Genomic DNA, 17,966 nt, shown 5'->3' on the forward strand with positions numbered 1-17,966 from the left:
GGACTCTTAAGGAAATATTTAAAATGGCTGTCAAACAGATGAATTAATTAGAAAAATACAATGCTAATAGCATGTTTCCCTCCTCTCTTTATTCTCAACAGCCAGCACACCCCATTTCCTGCGTGTCCAGAGTGTAGAAGTCAATGCTGGCCAGTTTGCTACTTTCCAATGCACTGCCAATGGCAAGACCATTCCAGGAAATAGGCTTTGGCTACAGGTGAGCATTTCCCTCTTTTGTTTTCTGCAGTACAATGGCATGTGTAACATACAGCATATTTAAGATACGTTCAAAACAACACGTTTAAAATACACTGATGCCGGCATCGAAGGCAAGACCATATACACTTGGGAGAGAGCTTCATGGGTAGTGAGAACGGCTGCAGTGTTAAGAAGTGAAACCTACGCTCTAAATGTGGTTCTCTTGCTCGTGTGCATGCCTATTAATAAAAAGAACAGAAAAAACTATTATTGTTAATAACGAACCTTGATTGTTCACTTGCAGCATTGCTAATGGATCTTTTCAACATGTTATGTTTGGGGCTGCCTTTGAAAAGTGTTTGGAAGTGTCAGCTGGTCTGGAATGCTGACTGGGGCCGGTCACAGGGAACATGTTCCTCCCATGATCCAGCAACTGCACTAGTTACCCGTCCCTTTCCAGGCACAATTCAAGGTGCGGACTGTGACCTATAAAGCCCTATATGGCTTGAGCCCAGGCTGCTTGCAGCGTAGTATCTTCCTACATGAACATGCCCGGGTACAATGATCCTCAGGTGAGCGCCTTCCCTCTGCCCCATCAATATCAGAAACACAGTTGAGGGTGTCCACAGTTGAGGCTTTTCTGCGGCAGGCCAGCCTTTGGAAACAAAGGTGCAGGCAGTGCAGAGCACGGGATGCTGCCAATGAAAATGGTAATTTAATTACTAGTTCTAAATGTGTTTTGGTGTATTTCAACTATTATTTTTAACCATATCATTTTTATTACTTTGGGGCTTACTGTGTGAGTAAGAGATGTGAGCAGCAAACACTCCCACCCAATGCCCTTACCAGGTTGCAGACACATTGCTCATCTGGAGGTTGGAGAATACTGACAGTGTTGAGCTTAGATGGCCACAGATCAGTGCTGTCATTTGTCTAATTTGTTGCAGTGCAAATGCATGGTGGGCTTGGATGGTGCAGCCCTATTGTATTGTGGTGTGTGTGTGTGTGTGTGTGTGTGTGTGTGTGACTGAAGAACAAAAAGTGGAAGTACAAGGCTAGAAGGAAGCTGTAAAGTGAATATCACATTGTAATGTATACTCTTGTCCATTGGTATTAATACTATATTGTACTCCCCTTCCCCCAAATTACTGGAGAAGTGAGTATGACAGTGAAATGCTTAAAAAGCAATGTGGAAATTCACTATTAGGGGAGGAAAGTTCTCCTAGCAAATTACCTTTCCTCACTTTGTTGTGAAACGTGTGTTGTTTTTGGAGTTTGGAATAGTTTGTCCCTTCCTCTTGCATTTGGAAAAATGCACCTGTTCCGTAAGGCTGTAGTGCAGTTCATCCACAATAAAGCATAGCAATGATGCTACGTATTTATTCCCTGACCCTCTAAAGCATAGATGGGGAACCTGTAGTATCTGGGCCTATACAAATCCCATCATCCCTGACCATCGGCCATGGAAACCAACAACATGTGGAGGACTACAGGTTTGCCATCTCTCCTACTCCTTTTTCAGATTTTGAAGTAATTTACCATGATAGAGGTTTGCCATAATGGATAATAATCTGACTTTGCCTCCATCCAGAAACATAACATTAACTCATACGGAAATGCCTAAAGAGGAGACCAGCTTATTTAATTTTAGAAATTCATAGTGCTTAGCTCACCCGATGGTTAGGAAAGGAAAAGGGGGGGGGGACCCAAACCAAGAATAGCTACATGGTAAGTCATCCTAGGTAATGACTTTAATCTGCTCCTGTACCTTTTCAGATGAACAATGAATCATGAGATTTGATTATAGCACATCAGGTAATGTGAAGACAAATTGTCACTAACTGCATCCATTTAACCTTAGGTTAAAGTCAAATGAAGGAAATCATGAGCACAATGCAGCTGAATGCAATATCTGTTCTTTTTCTCTTATTGTCACCATCGTTTAAGTTTAAAAGGTCATTGGCTAGATAGTATGCACCAGGAATGAAACATACTCATTAGCAGAAGCTTCAGTGTAGGTATAATACAAAAATAAATTCAGTGATACCCCAGAAGTGATGTTTACAATTAACAGATGCTGCCCATCTGTTTTTGTTTATTGCATTTGTGGGCAGCATAGGTTATATCCATTTCAGTATTAAGTTTAAATTGGAAAACTAAACAAATATGATTCTAATGCAGGCTGCCTTAGAATTAATATATCCTGTAATATAGTTCACACACATTAATGAGAGAGAGAGCGTTTAGCAAATCACCCAAGTACTATCACCATCTTTTTTAAAATGTAAGAACTGCCACTACAGTGGGATCTAACAAAATCATCATGTTATGCAAGGATTTCTGCCTGCTCTCTGTGAAAACTATTCCAAAATGTTGGGAGAAAACCCAGAAATGATTTGTGCAGGAAGAGAAAGTCCCGTTGTTCAGGCAGAAGACTTTGCACTAGTAGGAGTTTTTCACTGGATACAACCTGCTGGGCTTTACTGGATGTTTCATGGGGAACCTTACAATAGAGTGCTGAAACAATTCAGTTGTACTGCCCCAAAGATGTAGACCCATAACACTTTCCCTCTCATATTTATTTTTCTGCTGGTTTTCAATCCCCATACACTGTGTTTGCCGATTTCTAGTGCTTCATATAAGCTAGAGTTCAGTTATGATAGTATTATGGATCATGTGAAATGATACTAAAGAAGATTGCCTCAGAGAATGTGTCAAATTATTTATACTGTATGACCATAGACTGCTCAGTCCCAAGATTGAGGAGCATAACTGGGCAAAAGCTTCAACTTAAGCATTTATTCTTTCTCCCTTGGTTTCTTATTTATTTATTTATTTATTTAGAATTTAGAAAATGGTCAGTCCGGTTTTATAGTAATCCCTCGTGTTATCTCGGGATTTGGTTCCAAGAGTTACGTGTTTATGCAAAAATTGTGTATAGTCAAACGCTTGGAGCTGTCCCATAGCTGGTGAGTGAGCGGGAGACAGAGAGCATCCCCAGCACTCCCAGAGTTGGTGTGCGTTGAGGAGGCCTTGTCCATAAAGTCAGGCCAGGAGTTTAAAAGCTCTTTTTGCCTTTTGTCCACTTAAGTTAAGTGGTGCAGAGAGAATTTTTAAGCTCTGGGCCTTGCTTCCTAGACAAGGCCAGCTTACCATACCACCTCTGGAAAGGAAGGGATGTTTGTGTGAGATCTCATGAGAGCACCCTAAAGCCTCCCAGAACCACCACAATGAGCAGAGTATTGCCCAGCAAGGAAGGTGGAGAGCTTCAAAGCTCTTTTCACACTGGTTAACCCCAAGTGTACCCAGCACAAAAAGAATTTCTAAGCTCTCTGCCTTGTTTACGACTTGACCTGCACAATTTCAACCAGCCCACCTTCAACTGCCTGTGGTTGAAATCATAAAAGTCAAATGCATGTAAGATGAGAGAACTTCAAAAACAAACAAACCTGACTTTTCTCCTTTTTCAGTGTGCAATCCTATTGGCTGTAAGGCCTGGAAGACCTGCTCCCTGCCTTGCAGGCCTTTTCCCATCTGACCTGGGCCATTATTGACTCCAGCTACAAAAGCCGAGGCTACTGTATACAGAATTTTGGGCTGGGGTATTGTTCAGAGGTTTTTGTTGGGAAGGGATTGCTGTTATTTTTGTGTGTGTGTGTTTGTGTGATTTTTAAAATATGTTGTAAGTCACCTTGACCATGGTTTGAACTTTGAAAACCTGGCATACAAATAAAATGGATGATTGATTGAAGTCAGGCATAGGCAAACTCGGTCCTCCAGATGTTTTGGGACTACAGCTCCCATCATCCTTAGCTAACAGGACCAGTGGTCAGGGATGATGGGAATTGTAGTCTTAAAACATCTGGAGGCCGAGTTTGCCTATGCCTGATTGAAGTGATTGAAGATCCTCTGGGCATCTTAAGATACAGCAGATCTCTGTCTGAACTGGGAGATTTCCAGCTCACCCAGTCAATGTCTCAGCCAATGTGCTCATCATGGCTCAACTGGGGCTCACTTAGCTGAGCAGAAACTGACTGAGCCAAGTCCAGCATAAGTACTTCAAAATGGATCATTCCAGGAGTGGAACCAGAGAGGGGGAAGACTTTGGCTGGATACTGAGTCAATTCAGCTCAGTCATGTGACCTGGCAACCAAGCATCAACACTATTTAAAAGGCTTGTTTTCCCTATGCCAGGCTTAGGCAGAGTATGATCAGCAATTGCTGAATGGGTTTTGGATCTGGAGTAACTTTATGCTGGTTTACTTACACAGCCTTCCTTTACCACTAGCATTTTGTGTATAGGATTGCTTTCTTAGCCAAGCAATCCTTATACAAGGAGGACTTTTTGTTCATTAGATCTGATAATGAAGGGAACAATTAATTTGTACTGTGTGCGCTTTTACTTCATGGATTTACATACTAAAGAGTTCAACACTCCAATATTGCTAGGCAGGTGAGATTATTATTATTATTATTATTATTATTATTATTATTATTATTATTATTACAATACTATTTAAAGTTAGTGTTGCCACTTTTACTACGTCTGCTGATAAAAGTTACTGAACCATCTTTCCATGGCTTGTCAGCCTGTCTGAGCTTTTCTTTCTTGCTACTACTTGGAAACTCTCTAGTGGCCTGGTGGCTTTACTATTTATTTCATATTGCAGCCTTCACTTGCTTTAATACATTGCTGTTTATTTAGTGTACGTGACCATGAGAAGTGAAAAGGCTCCACTTAGTAAAGAAATGAAGAGCAAAATCAGTTATAAAAGAATGTGACAATTAGTGAACACCATTAATCTGGCATCATATTCATGCTTAAAAAATTACACAGAAAAAAGAAGGCTGTCAAAAACACAAAAGTGTTTTGTTACTGCAGAGGTTGCATAACATAAAGCAAGATTAATGATTAAAAGAACTGCATGGACTCCATATCTGAGGGAAGTGAATAAGAAATAAGTGTTTTAATAGCTTTGCATTTTCATGCATTTCACATTCATAATAAAAACTCTATGGCAATTTTCCCAAGTATTTAAAGGGTTTATATCATTATAGCACATTTTACTTCTGTGTTTTAATCTTGCACTGAAGTAATTCATTTATCTTGCATTATATTAACATGTAAATGAGATATCCAGACCAATAGCAAACTTCGTCTACCATGTGGACAACTGTGAATGTTATTTGGAGAATTGGACTTCCTAGCTTTAAGTTTCTATCAATGTGTAAATCCTGAATGTAGGTTTTCTAACACTCCCAATATGTTGGAGCCCAAAGTGAGCAGAGGCTGTTTTACTGAGAATGTATAAAATATTACAAGCAGAAGATTAGCTGGAAAGCAGTTCCAAAACCTAATACAGCCCAGTTATCAGAAAAACCTTTACACCTCAGCCTGATTAAGCCAACCCTCAGAGAAATTGAAATACAAGCAACCAAATTTCACACAAATATCCTTAAAACTTGGAAAAGCACCCTATCAATTATTTAATTGATTGATAAAATGAAAGTCTGCACTACCCCCTTTTAGAAGTTAATGGCTTAACAATAATATGGTATTCAACTGCAGCCTTATACCCAGTTTCCTGGGATCAAGCTCCAACTGAACTTAATGGGGCTTACTTTTGAGTAGTTATGTACAGTATAGAATTGTGCTGTAAGTTAGTGAAGCTACACTTTAGATAGACCCCCAAAGAACTACATATCAGTCAGTGGGTGATATCCCATGTTTCCTCTCTGCTGATGGAAGGCATCCATCAACAGAGCAGGAGAGAGAGGCAATTTTGGGAAATTCACTCCCCTTTCACTCCCACAAAATATCCCTAGAGCATAACCTAATCCTACAGAGCAGGTTTTGGGGGGATGCAGAGGGGAGAGGGCATTGCTGAAAATTGTGCCACCTTCCTTATTTCTTATCCATATTTCTCTTATTTAGTCTCCTTTGAAACTAGCTGCTTGTCTTTTAATGCATCAATCATTTCCCATTCTCTCTTTATCTCCTTTTCAGTAATTTTTACCATGTTGGTAATTTCATGCAGACTTATTCAAACCTCATGCAGGGTTTTGACTTTGAGTATATAGGTGCTGTTGGAGTCAACAGACAGTGTTGGTCAAGGACATATCTGATCTCTATAATGAGATACAATTTAGAAACGTAATTAGTGCTTCACAAGTTATAAAATGCCATATAAGATATTACAGTTAAAACCTATGGAGACTAAAAGACAGTGATGCAATTTCTAGTTCTGTTGAAATGAGGTTTTGAGTTGCTTTTAAAAATAAAACTTTACCAAAGTGAAGCGGAACTACCACATCAAGGAAGAACTACATAGATGGTAAAAGCTTTCCAATGCCTTCTGTTCTTTTTATTCTTCTTTTGCCAGGAATATTATTTTATTTTTTTGTCAGTAGGAATTGTTGGAGACTCAAGGGGACCGTGTTTCAAGTGTTCTGTAGAATACTTCAAATTATTCTCTAACGAACAAAGTATTTCATGGAAAAGGCATTTCTCTCTTAACTTTCCAAGTGACACCCCCCCCCCCTTTGGAGCTGTATTACAGCATTTTCTGAAAAGGTGCTTATCCTTTTCTTGCCACTTTAATGGACAGGCAAAATAAAATAGTTTTTGGAAGCAAAATTGAAAAAATCTTCCAATACATCTGTTGTTTATCTGCTGTTAAAGGTTCATTGGCTAAACCAAACCTCTTTTGTGGATAAACAGATTTAAAAGCAGAATATTTTGTCAGCATCCAAAACATTTAACAAAACATTCTGTGTTTTGTGATAAAAGGAACAGGTTGTTGTTAGCAAATCATTCAGAAAAGCAGGTGCATCATAGTTCAAAAGATGATGCTCCATAATGAGTAGTCATTTTGAGTATTCCTACACCATTTTTTCCTGATTAAGGGCAGTGTCCAACAAAGTACTTCTGTTAGTGCAGGGATTTTCATTTGCACAACATAATTTCCCCTTCCTCTTCATGAATGCCACTGTTCACATCAAATCTGCTCTGGGGGGTTGGAGGGCAATACAGAACTGATAAAAAGAGATGAAGTTATATTGCACCATAGTTTTAAAAAATGGGTACATGAACTATCAGCTCTGTAGCTATTCTGATTTTTTAAGCCCAATATGTACACATATGTTTTGAATTTGATGGGAACTGAGGAGAGAGCTTTAGCTGTGATTTCCTGCATTGCAGGGGGTCAAACTAGATTACCGTATTTTTCGCCCTATAGGACGCACTTTTCCCCCTCCAAAAATGAAGGGGAAATGTGTGTGCGTCCTATGGGGCAAATATAGGCTTCAGGAAGCTCTGCGCAACCCTAGGGAGCCCGGCGCGAAGCCGCGCCGGGTTCCCGAAGGTTGCGCAGAGCTGCCTGCGTTCCCAGGCTCTGCGCAGCTCTGCGCAACCCTCCAGAGCCCGGCGCAAAGCCGCGCCGGGCTCCCAAAGGTTGCACAAGCTCCCAGAGCGATGCCAAAGCTGCGCACAGCTTCGGCATCACTCTGGGACCCGTTCTGGGGGCTGGGGGTGGGGGGAGCTCGGGCTTCCCACGCCCCCAGCCCCGGAAGCTCCCAGAGCGATGCCGAAGCTGCACGCAGCTTCGGTATCGCTCTGGCTCCCGTTCGGGGGGCTGGGGTCGGGGGAAGCTCGGGCTTCCCCTGCCCCAGCCCCGCGCCTGGGAGGGATATTTTTTCCCCTTTATTTCCCCCCCAAAATCTAGGTGCATCCTATGGGCCGGTGCGTCCTATAGGGCGAAAAATACGGTAATCTTTCGGTTCCTTCTGATTCTGCGATTTCCCAAACATACAGAATATGCATTACATGGGAAGGACACAGAGAGCTACATAAGTACTATATCATTAATGTGGTAATATCACACTTTTGTGTAAGTTTTGTTCAAAGGGTTGGATGCAACTGTGCTCAAGTTGTATACCTTCCAAAATCTTCAAAGTGGGCGGAATTGAACTTAAACAATAACTTCACAAGCTCATTGAAAAAAATCTGGGAAAGAGAAGAAATCCCAGCAGACTTTAGGGATGCCAAAATTATCAATCTCTTTAAAAAAGGTGACAGAACTTATTGTGGAAACTATCGAGGCATCTCTCTATTAGCTGCGACCGGCAAAATTCCTGCAAGGATCAGTCTTAGCAAACAGTCTTGTAACAATATCCAAGGTGACTCTTCCTGAATCCCAAAATGGTTTTCAGCCTTCTAGCGAGACAGTGGACATGATTTTCACCACTCGACAGCTTCAAGAAAAATGCAGAGAGCAAAACCAACCCCTGTATATGGCATTTATTGACCTGACTAAGGCTTTCGACACTGTAAATCGTAATGCCCTGTGGACTGTCCTTCTGAAAATTGGCTACCCAGATAACATCATTCGGCTCCTCCATGATAATATGACAGCAACAATTGCAGATAACAATGGCTCTCAAAGTGAACCATTCACAGTGGGATCAGGCGTTAAACAGGGTTGTGTTATTGCCCCAACTCTAATCATTATTTGCATTGCCATGATCCTATACTTTGTTGAAGGGAAAGAGTAAGGTTACTGTAACTTCCATCATAGAGCTTCAGTATGCTGATGACAACTTAGTGTGCGCACACTCAGAGCATGACCTCCAAACCATCCTAAATATCTTTGCAGAAGCTTACGAAAAGCTTGGCCTATCACTCAACATCCCAAAAACCAAAGTGCTGTACCAACAACTACAAAATAACCCCTCTGCAGCACCACAAATCCAACTCATTGGTGTAACATTGGAAAATGTTGATCACTTCTACTGCCTAGGCAGTTATCTTTCCACAAGGGCCAACATTGATGCAGAAAACCAGCATCACCTGAGCTCTGCAAGTGCCGCTTTCTCCCAGTTGAAGTGCAGAGTGTCACAGGGAAACAAAAATGCTTGTTTACAAAGCTATTGTACTACCAACTATACTATATGCTTGTGAAACATGGACCACTTATAAATGCCATCTCCAACTCCTCAAAAGATTCCATCAACGGTGTCTCTGGAAATTTTTACACATCATTTGGGAAGACAGGCGAACTAATATCAATGTACTGGAAGAAGCAAAGATCACCAGTGTTGAAGCTATGATTTTTCAACATCAACTTTGTTTGACTGGTCATGTTGTGCGGATGCCTGATGATCGTCTTCCAAAGCAACTACTCTATTCCAAACTTAAAAATGGAAAGCATAATGCTGGTGGTCAACAAAAGAGGTTTAAAGACTGTCTCAAGGCAAATCTAAAAAAAGTTGTATAAACACTGACAACTGGGAAACACTGTCCTGTGAGCATTCCAGTTGGAGAACAGCCTTTACCAAAGGTGTCATAGGCTTTGAAGACACTCGAACTCAGGATGCAAGGGAAAAATGTGCTAAGAGGAAGGCACGCTTGGCAATTCCACACCGTGATCAACTCCCACCTGGAAACCAATGTCCCACTGTGGAAGGACGTGTGGATCCAGAATTGGCCTCCACAGTCACTTACGGACTCACTGTTAAAACCGTGTATGGAAGAAATCTTACTTGGCTGCGAGTGATTGCCAAAGAGAGAAGAGCTCAAGTTGTATTTATTGACTGCAAATTAAAGCGCCCACATGCAGTGTGATCTGTTTCTTAAATGGGTATTGAAATTGCATCAGATTAAACACATGTCTGATCTAAGAAATAAGCAGTGTAGATATTACATGCTGTGCAGTTTTATATCCTGTATCCCAAATAACCTACATAAACCTGCACTGCGCTGCACAGCTGGTAACTTGGTGAAGTTGTTCTTGGTGGGCAGGATGTAATCTGCAGACTGTGTTGCCTACACGTGCAGTTAGTTTTCAGGTATTCCATGAAGTAGCACAGTGACTATTGAAATAAAGAAAACGGTAAGAAAGTGTTTAAGTATACTAAAATCATTAGTCCAACCTTTTATTTTCAAAGGCGGTCAAAGAATTAATAAAACAGTTATGCAACAACTTATCTTAGAACTGGAGAAGAATCCCTTGTCACAAATTAGGCTTAAAATAGAAGAAATTGAGAACTGCAGCTAATGCGGAATGCAATCAACATCCCATTTAAATCAGTGGGGAAACTCCCATTGGATTTAATAGCTTTGAATTGCACTCTTACGCTAATTGGATAAGCAGCTAGAAAAAAAAATGTAATAAATCAGTAACTAGGATTCACTACAATAGGGATATTTCCAAAGGTACTTAATTTGGTGTAATTGATGATCTAATAATCCACAATGACGACAGCTGCAAGCTGCAGTTATGCAGATTAAGGGCAGAAATGCAAAATAGGTTTAAGAGAGTCACTCTGCCTATTTTCACCAAACACAGAGAACTGGAAAGAAGCCTGAATAACAACATTCTACAAATGCTTCTGAGTATGTCCATTCATAACAAACTAGTATTGTTTTGATATTGCACCATTGAACTAAAATTATTCCAGTTGGGACAAAGTAACTTTAGAAATAATATTTTACAAAGGTAGCCTTTTTGGTTAGTGGAAATGCTAATATATGTGTATATAATAAGTATACACACACACAATATTCTCATATCTAAGGGAGAGAATTGTCTTGGTTATAAAAAGTAACTCTGGGAAGTAATCATAAAAATTGAAGCAATTAGGTGAGGATATTAACACCACTGGATATACTATTGTTGATTTAGATTGTGCATGAATTTCAAACAAAGTTACTGCTTGCAGTTCTTGAATAATTAGTGATCTGTATGGTATGGATGCAATACCCTTACTAGTAATATTACAAATGTTTGCTCAGATGACCAACTCAAGCTCTTTAGAGGCCAAACCACCAACACTACAACAATCTGGTGCAAGTTGTTCTGAGTTCACTACCAGCCTATCATTGCTAGCTACTCATTTGTCGAACAAATTTAGAAAGGGCACATGTGGGAAAACCAGCAGGAAGGGCTGCCTGGTGACACTTCATTTTCAAGGCCAGGTTGCTCCTGAATAAGTGGCAAGAGCTGTAGATATATGCAGACTGTACTTCCTTGCAGCCCAATTAATTGAACAAAAGTGCTTTGAAATTACAGTTGTGTTCCATTCTTAGTTGGAAAATATATTCCTTAGTAGGCTTAGATGCATCCAGGTAATATGGAAATGGTCCACAAGACTTATACCATTGCTTGCCAGCTAGTCCTCACAGCTGTTGATTCTTATCTACACACATCCTTGTTCAGGAAGGAGAACCACAGAGGGCTAGTGGGGAGCTCATCCAGGTGTACCAGCATTCCAGTTTTTCTCAAAGAACTCTCAGTAAAAAGTTCAGAAGATAATGAGCAGATCAAGAGGAAAGCTACCGTATTTTTCGCCCCATAGGACGCGCCGGCCCATAGGACGCACCAAGTTTTTTTGGGGGGGGGGAATAAAGAAAAAAAAATTATTTCCCCCCCAGGCGCTTGTGGGGCCGGGAGCGGGGAGAAGCGCTCTTCTCCCTGCCGCCCGCCTTCAGATCAGGTACGGGGACAGCGGGAAGACGCGCTGTGCCTCCCCACTGTCCCGGGAGCTTGGGGGGCTGGTGGCGGGGTCTCCCCGCCGTCAGCCTCCAAGCCACTTCGGGAGACAGCGGGATGGCGGCGTTCCACCTCCCTCTGTCCCCCGACCTTGTGGGGCTGGCGCTGGGGCTCTCCTGGAGAGCGAGAGGGGTTGGTGCGCACCGACCCCTCTCGCTCTCCAGGCTTCAGCAAAAGCCTGCATTCGCCCCATAGGACGCACACACATTTCCCCTTCATTTTTGGAGGGGAAAAAGTGCGTCGTATAGGGCAAAAAATACGGTAAGTAGAGTTCACTCATCACTAATCTAAACGTACTGGAGCTGTTTAAATCACACCAGGGAATAAAACGAATGCTCCAAGGATACTGTTTAATATATATTGATAAAAAGGAAATATTATTTTCCCTTCAGTGAGTTGGAGATAACCTTCAGCTGTGGGTGATTACTTTTTTGGTGGCCACCTTTCCTAATGTATCTCTATGGTACTAACATGATTTATCAGGCACAGTAAATCACCTTCACTGACTTTTCTTCTTTCATGCTTCTGTGAGCACTAAAATTATTACTAGTGTTTCTCCATTTAAGTTAGCATATTACAGGAGCATATCAGTTAAAACTGTGGTGTAAAGAGTTCTCGCTACCCCTGTTCTCTTCACACTCCAGCAGCTGTCACAATTGCATTCAAGGCCAGGGTGCATATGGTTGAGGTGCTAGCTACAATTACTGAGAAGTAAACTGAAAATCATGTTAAGAATATCCTTTTTGCAGGACTGTAGATATCAGCTGTGCATTCTCAGGTGTCTGTGGAAATGTATATATGAGAATGCATCTTGTATGTTATGAGTACAGAAGCAACTATATATTTCTATAACATATATGTGTGCGTTCTCAAATATACAAACAAGATGCACAACATCCTAAAATAACAGGAATTTGAAGTAATGTTAAGCGCTGGAAAACTCTTTAAGTAAAGGCATTGAAAGTACACATATAATGCAGTTTCTTACAATAGAATATAAAGTAAGTGTAGTACTATCGTTGTGTGTGTTGCACATGGGTGCACATATTGAATACCATACAATAGAATTGTGGTCTCTGAATCGTTTTTTTCATGACTGTAGGTTCATGCTTTACAAAAAGAAATGGATGCAAATTTCAAAAGTTGGCTTTGCAGTTTGCCCACTACACATCACAGTACAATATCTTTTTGATTGATTGATGTTGTTGTTGAAAGTTGTCTTGTGCAAGCACATTTTAAGCATGCATCCCAATTTTTTTAGAAGTTATTCTTTTTCTGGTTGCCAGTGATAACCATCCAATGCTACCCCCATTTCTTGTGAAAAGGGACACATAAGCTGAATTTATATGCTATGCAGTGCTGTTGCTTTAATGGTGTGTGTGTGTGTGTGTGTGTGTGTGTGTGTGTGTGTGTGTTGCAGACCTTGGACTTCCTATGGTGTGGCTTTTTGTTATAATCAGATCCACAGGCATTTCCACTTCTAAAGGTAAATATTAAAGTATTCACAGTGACCCTTTCAAAATCACTTCTATTCACTGATCAACAAGTTGAACGATAATTTGCTATATATAAAACGGACAAAATGTTATTTTTAAAAATCTACATTGAAGTCATGCCAATTTCACTGCATCAATTTTGCCTGAGCAAAATGGAACCTGAGTTCCATTCAATGGCTGCATATGTCTTTAACATAACTAATGAAGATGAGTCTTCAAAGTCTCTGTCATCCATGATCTTCTGCTATAAAATATGAAGTCCATTGTGTTCTAAATATGAGTGGACTGTGAATATGTGATCATTGTTCTGTTTTTCTTCCTCCTTTTTCTAAATATTCTTTCTGTTTTACTGTTAACCACTCAAGTAAAGTAGGTTCTCTGGATTTTAGAAATGCTGGTCTGACTGGAGCAAACATATCAGAAACACTCGTTTGTTGGTGGTCAGTTCTGTCGGATAGCACTGCTGGTGCTGTCATGTAGAAATATGAATATATGAGTTCACATAAATTTTGGGACATTGTGCTCTTTGGATCATGGTCATATGCTGCAGTTGTCAGGATTCATCTATGTAACTTGGTTGTACAAAAATGATTTTTCTTCCTCAGACTGTAGGGTTTATAGCTTATGGCCTCAACCAGGAGAGCATTCCACAGGTGTTGTGGGGTGGGGGGTAGGGCTATAACTGAAAATATCCTCTCCAGTGTTGCCACCCTCCCAACCTCTCCTAGCTTTGTAAGGTTGCATAGGTTAAAAGCAGAAATTGCAACTCGAAATGTATAGGCAGCGAGTGCCATTGTGCTAATACTGGTGGGAAAAAAGTAAAAGCACAAATAAATATATAACAAAATATTCAGCTCTGATAGCTCCCAGGTAATCATTGGCATGATTGCAACCTTTTTAGTTTTGAACTTTGCAAACTATGTCTTTTAAAGTTATTTTACTCCTGTTTATTCCAACCGTTTCTTAAATAAGGGCATGCCATAAAACCGCTTGTAAAAGTTAAATGACTTCATTATTGCTGTACTTATTAAAGAAATTAAAATCTGTTATTTACTGTTTAATATCCAGATACTTTGGCATAATGCTCTGTTTAACCTTGACTTTTGCCTCATGAATTATGTACAAGAGTCAGTTTAATGTTGACATTATTTGGAGCTTTCGAAAAACCTATAAATAGCATTTTAAGGTTACTTTCAACAAGTTGACATCTGAACACTGTAATTAACAAACTGAGTTCAGTCATTTCCTTAATAGGTTCTATGTTTTGCTTTCTGGCATAGGAATCAGGGCTTGCTCTTTCCACTTCATAAAGGCAGGCAGGTTAGATTTCATGCAAAGTTTTTGTAACTTCATTTGTGTTTGAGGACAAAAGTAGAAATACTGAAAAGCATTTAAAGTCACATAATTCCAAATATATTGAAGCCAAGAGTATACTTACACTATGGGAAGGATTTATAGACATTCATATTTGATTGGGGTACACCTGGCAAGCCACACCTAGATTTTGAAACTGTGCATGGTTCATGCTGTTACCACCAAATAGGTCCATTCGGTGCTATTTTTTTCTAAAAAAAGAGGTTCTGGAACTCACAATGAATGCTGCCTATGCTCTCTTATAATGGCAATGGTGCCCACCTGAGAGATGCCGAAACTGTGTTTTGTCGAGTTCTGGCTGGGGAAAAAAGCCCTGGTTCCATTATATGGTTTGTGTGTTTTGAAAGAATGTATGAAATGTTCACATCAAGAGTTGCATTCTGATCTGCAAACAAGTTTGGGCTGGTCTGTTTCTCAAGATGTGGACCAAATGAATTCCTCCTCCATCCCTACTGCCAAATGAGTTTCACTGGGGTAGAAAAGTATTGGAGAAATTAAATCTCTTTACAATAGTTTTTTTCCCCCTCATCAAAAGTAAACTTTTAATTTGTTTTTCACTAGGGATTGCTTGTACGGGATGCACCTCTGAAGGATATGAAAGTTTTTAATGATCGGCGATTCGTAGCTTCGTTCAGTGTGGTAAATGCTACCAAACGAGATGCAGGCAATTACCGCTGCATGATTCGCACAGAAGGAGGAGTTGGAGTATCAAATTATGCAGAACTGATCGTTAAAGGTATTTCAGAATGGATGCGTGCATGAGAAGAGTACTATCTTAAGTTATAACAGAGCTCCTGTAAATAACACGTACTGCTCCTATAATAATGAAGAGGTGTAGTCAGTGTCACATTCTTCTTTTAAATGGAGGCTAGAGAAACTCAGATATATCCCCTTACACAGTCCTTCCTAGGACAATCTCCAGAGTCTGTTGATCATTTTATTGGAAGGCTCTAATTTTTTAAATTACTAAGCAAGTTGCAAAATGTCTAAACATTGCAACTTCCCTTAGACACTTTATGATTGCTTTTTCTTTTTAACCTCCTCTTTTAACAATCTTATGTATTTTACATTTTGCAACTTTTTATTTGTGGCCAATGGACCATAAAATTATATTCAACTAACAATGATTTTGTTCCTTAATCTCAACAAGAAGCGAGCCCCTCTGTTCCACTAAAAATACAGAACAAGTCTCACATATTATATTAATCATTATATGCATTATTATATACATAATGCTGTATGCCTATTAGATGCATATATAGTCTAGGTTTCCTAAAGAGAGCAGTACATAAACAAATACATATAACTGTGCACATGACTGTATAAAATATACCTGATATACTTATAAAATTATGCTGCAAAATGAGGTCTGACCTTTCTTTTTTACACGTATGGGGGGGTGTATAGTTAGTATAATTCCACACTATTTTTTGTTGTTCTGATGCCCGATATCAGTCAGAAGCTTCTCTTTCTTAAATCCCCACCTCCACTTTTATTTTTATTTAAAGGAGGCAGTCCTTGAGGTATTTTGGTCAAGAGCTTTTAAAAGGATTTTTAGGCCAAAACCAGCACTTCGAATTGGGCCTGGAAAGTAATTGGCAGCCAGTGCAGTCAGGCCAAGATTGGTGCAATATTCTCAAACCTTCTTGCTCCAGTGAGCAACCTATCTACTGAATTGTGCACCAGCTGAAGTTTCCGAACTATCTTCAGAGACAGCCCCATGTATAATGCTTTACATTATTCTAACCAGATTACCAGAATCTGGTTACTACCAGAAGTTAGGCTATCCCTGTCCAGATAGGGGCACAGTTGGGTCTCAAGCAAAAACTGGTGGAAAGCACTCCATGCCATTCAGGCCACCTGAACAAAGGTGCATACCCACTCCTTCAGACGCAGGATAACCTCAAGCGCAAGCAACTTCCCATCCTTCCAGTCTGGGGAACCACTCACTAACAGTACCTGAGTCTTAACTGGATTCAGCTTCAGTTTATTTCCTCTCATTGAGTCCATTGCCTTCCTTCTTCCTTGCATAGTTCTCCTGCCACTTTCCCATGGTGGTAATGGTCTTCTGTCCAGTACCATCCCATCCCATAGTGCATCTGAGACATTTAGGACTGATGCCTTGTCCCATTAAGAAATTATTCAGCCTGCCACTCAAGTGTGCAGAAAGTTCTGAAATGGGGCTGTGAAGGTGATCATCCCTAAAATAAACAAACAATGGAAAGGTTACTCTGCTGATATGAATTCAATTTTCTATATGTTCTTTGGTAGTGAATCTCACTCCCAGTGATTTTCTTGTGAAAATGACTAAAACTTGGATTTTATATATAGTGGAACCCGGTTTTCGAGTGTCTCGGAAACAGAATGATTCAGAACCTGAACGCTGAAAACCCGGAAGTGAATGCTTCCGTTTTCGAACGCACTTTGGAAGCTGAACAACTTCTGAAGCGCACTTCTCCATTTTCTCAATGGAATTTACCAGCTGCTCATTGCGCCTTGGTTGTCAAACGTTTCTGGAGTCGAACAGTCTTCCGGAATGGATTACATTCAACAACTGAGGTGCAACTGTATTGCTAAAATGGAAGTTTTTCGATTAAAATTCTTAAGAACATCTCATTCAGAAGCAGATATATAGTACACAGGGGTGGGGGCAATAATGAGGGGGGAAAGGAAGTGATCTACAGGCATGATGAAAAATGAGGACAAATAGAGAGTCCTCAGATTCAGCTTTCTTAAAAACTTGTATCAATATACTACCATTGACCTTGAACCTTCCATGTGTGAATTTATTTATCATATTCTTATAATATTTGGTCTTATCCACCTCTCAGCACATTTACACTGTGTACAGTGAATAATTGCTTACCCTTAGGGTGTAATCCCATTAGCTACTTGTAGTGTGATGAAGTAATTATGGTAATTCCTTTTGCTTGTGCCGTAGCTTTTATGAGACCTCATGCGGGCCATTCCTTGTGACCTAAAAAGCCCATTTTAAACAGTGTACTGACCTTGGAACAGATTATATTTAAATAACAACATTATGATATACTTAAGCTCATTTGCATTGTTACTGATAGGCAATTACACATTCCTTTTTTTAAAGTGTGTTTTACAGAAAATTGCATCCCACCTTCCAATAACATATGCGTTTTAAATATATATTTATCAGGGAGTTAAAAATACGTGCACATTTGCAGCTTTCTTTTTTTAGGCTTGATATAATGGCTTAGTGCTTATTTTGAAACATTGTTTCATGTATTTTGAACTTCACATATTTTGAACTTCTTCACATATTTTGGACATCTTCACATAACAAAAATTTTCCTACATGGAATTACTGCATAAGCAA

The 17,966-nt window shown here is 40.0% G+C and overlaps 1 protein-coding gene and 1 long non-coding RNA gene across 12 annotated transcripts in view; one reads left to right on the plus strand and one right to left on the minus strand.

Moving 5' to 3' along the window:
• The window catches only part of LOC309348554, a 507,755-nt gene that overhangs the window by 186,589 nt on the left and 303,200 nt on the right, over nucleotides 1–17,966 (minus strand). The gene's annotated exons all lie outside the window — the stretch shown is intronic.
• PTPRM (protein tyrosine phosphatase receptor type M) overlaps nucleotides 1–17,966 on the plus strand; it is a 413,445-nt gene that overhangs the window by 165,560 nt on the left and 229,919 nt on the right. For all 10 annotated transcript variants that reach the window (XM_081873808.1, XM_081873803.1, XM_081873804.1 and 7 more), the window contains exons 5-6: nucleotides 102–217; nucleotides 15,179–15,353. In XM_081873808.1, coding sequence (XP_081729934.1) covers nucleotides 102–217; nucleotides 15,179–15,353 — 291 coding nt within the window. The remainder of the gene's footprint in view (nucleotides 1–101; nucleotides 218–15,178; nucleotides 15,354–17,966) is intronic.

This window comes from Podarcis erhardii (assembly GCF_964252035.2).
Source record: "Podarcis erhardii genome assembly, chromosome: 8".
Classification (NCBI taxonomy): domain Eukaryota; kingdom Metazoa; phylum Chordata; class Lepidosauria; order Squamata; family Lacertidae; genus Podarcis; species Podarcis erhardii.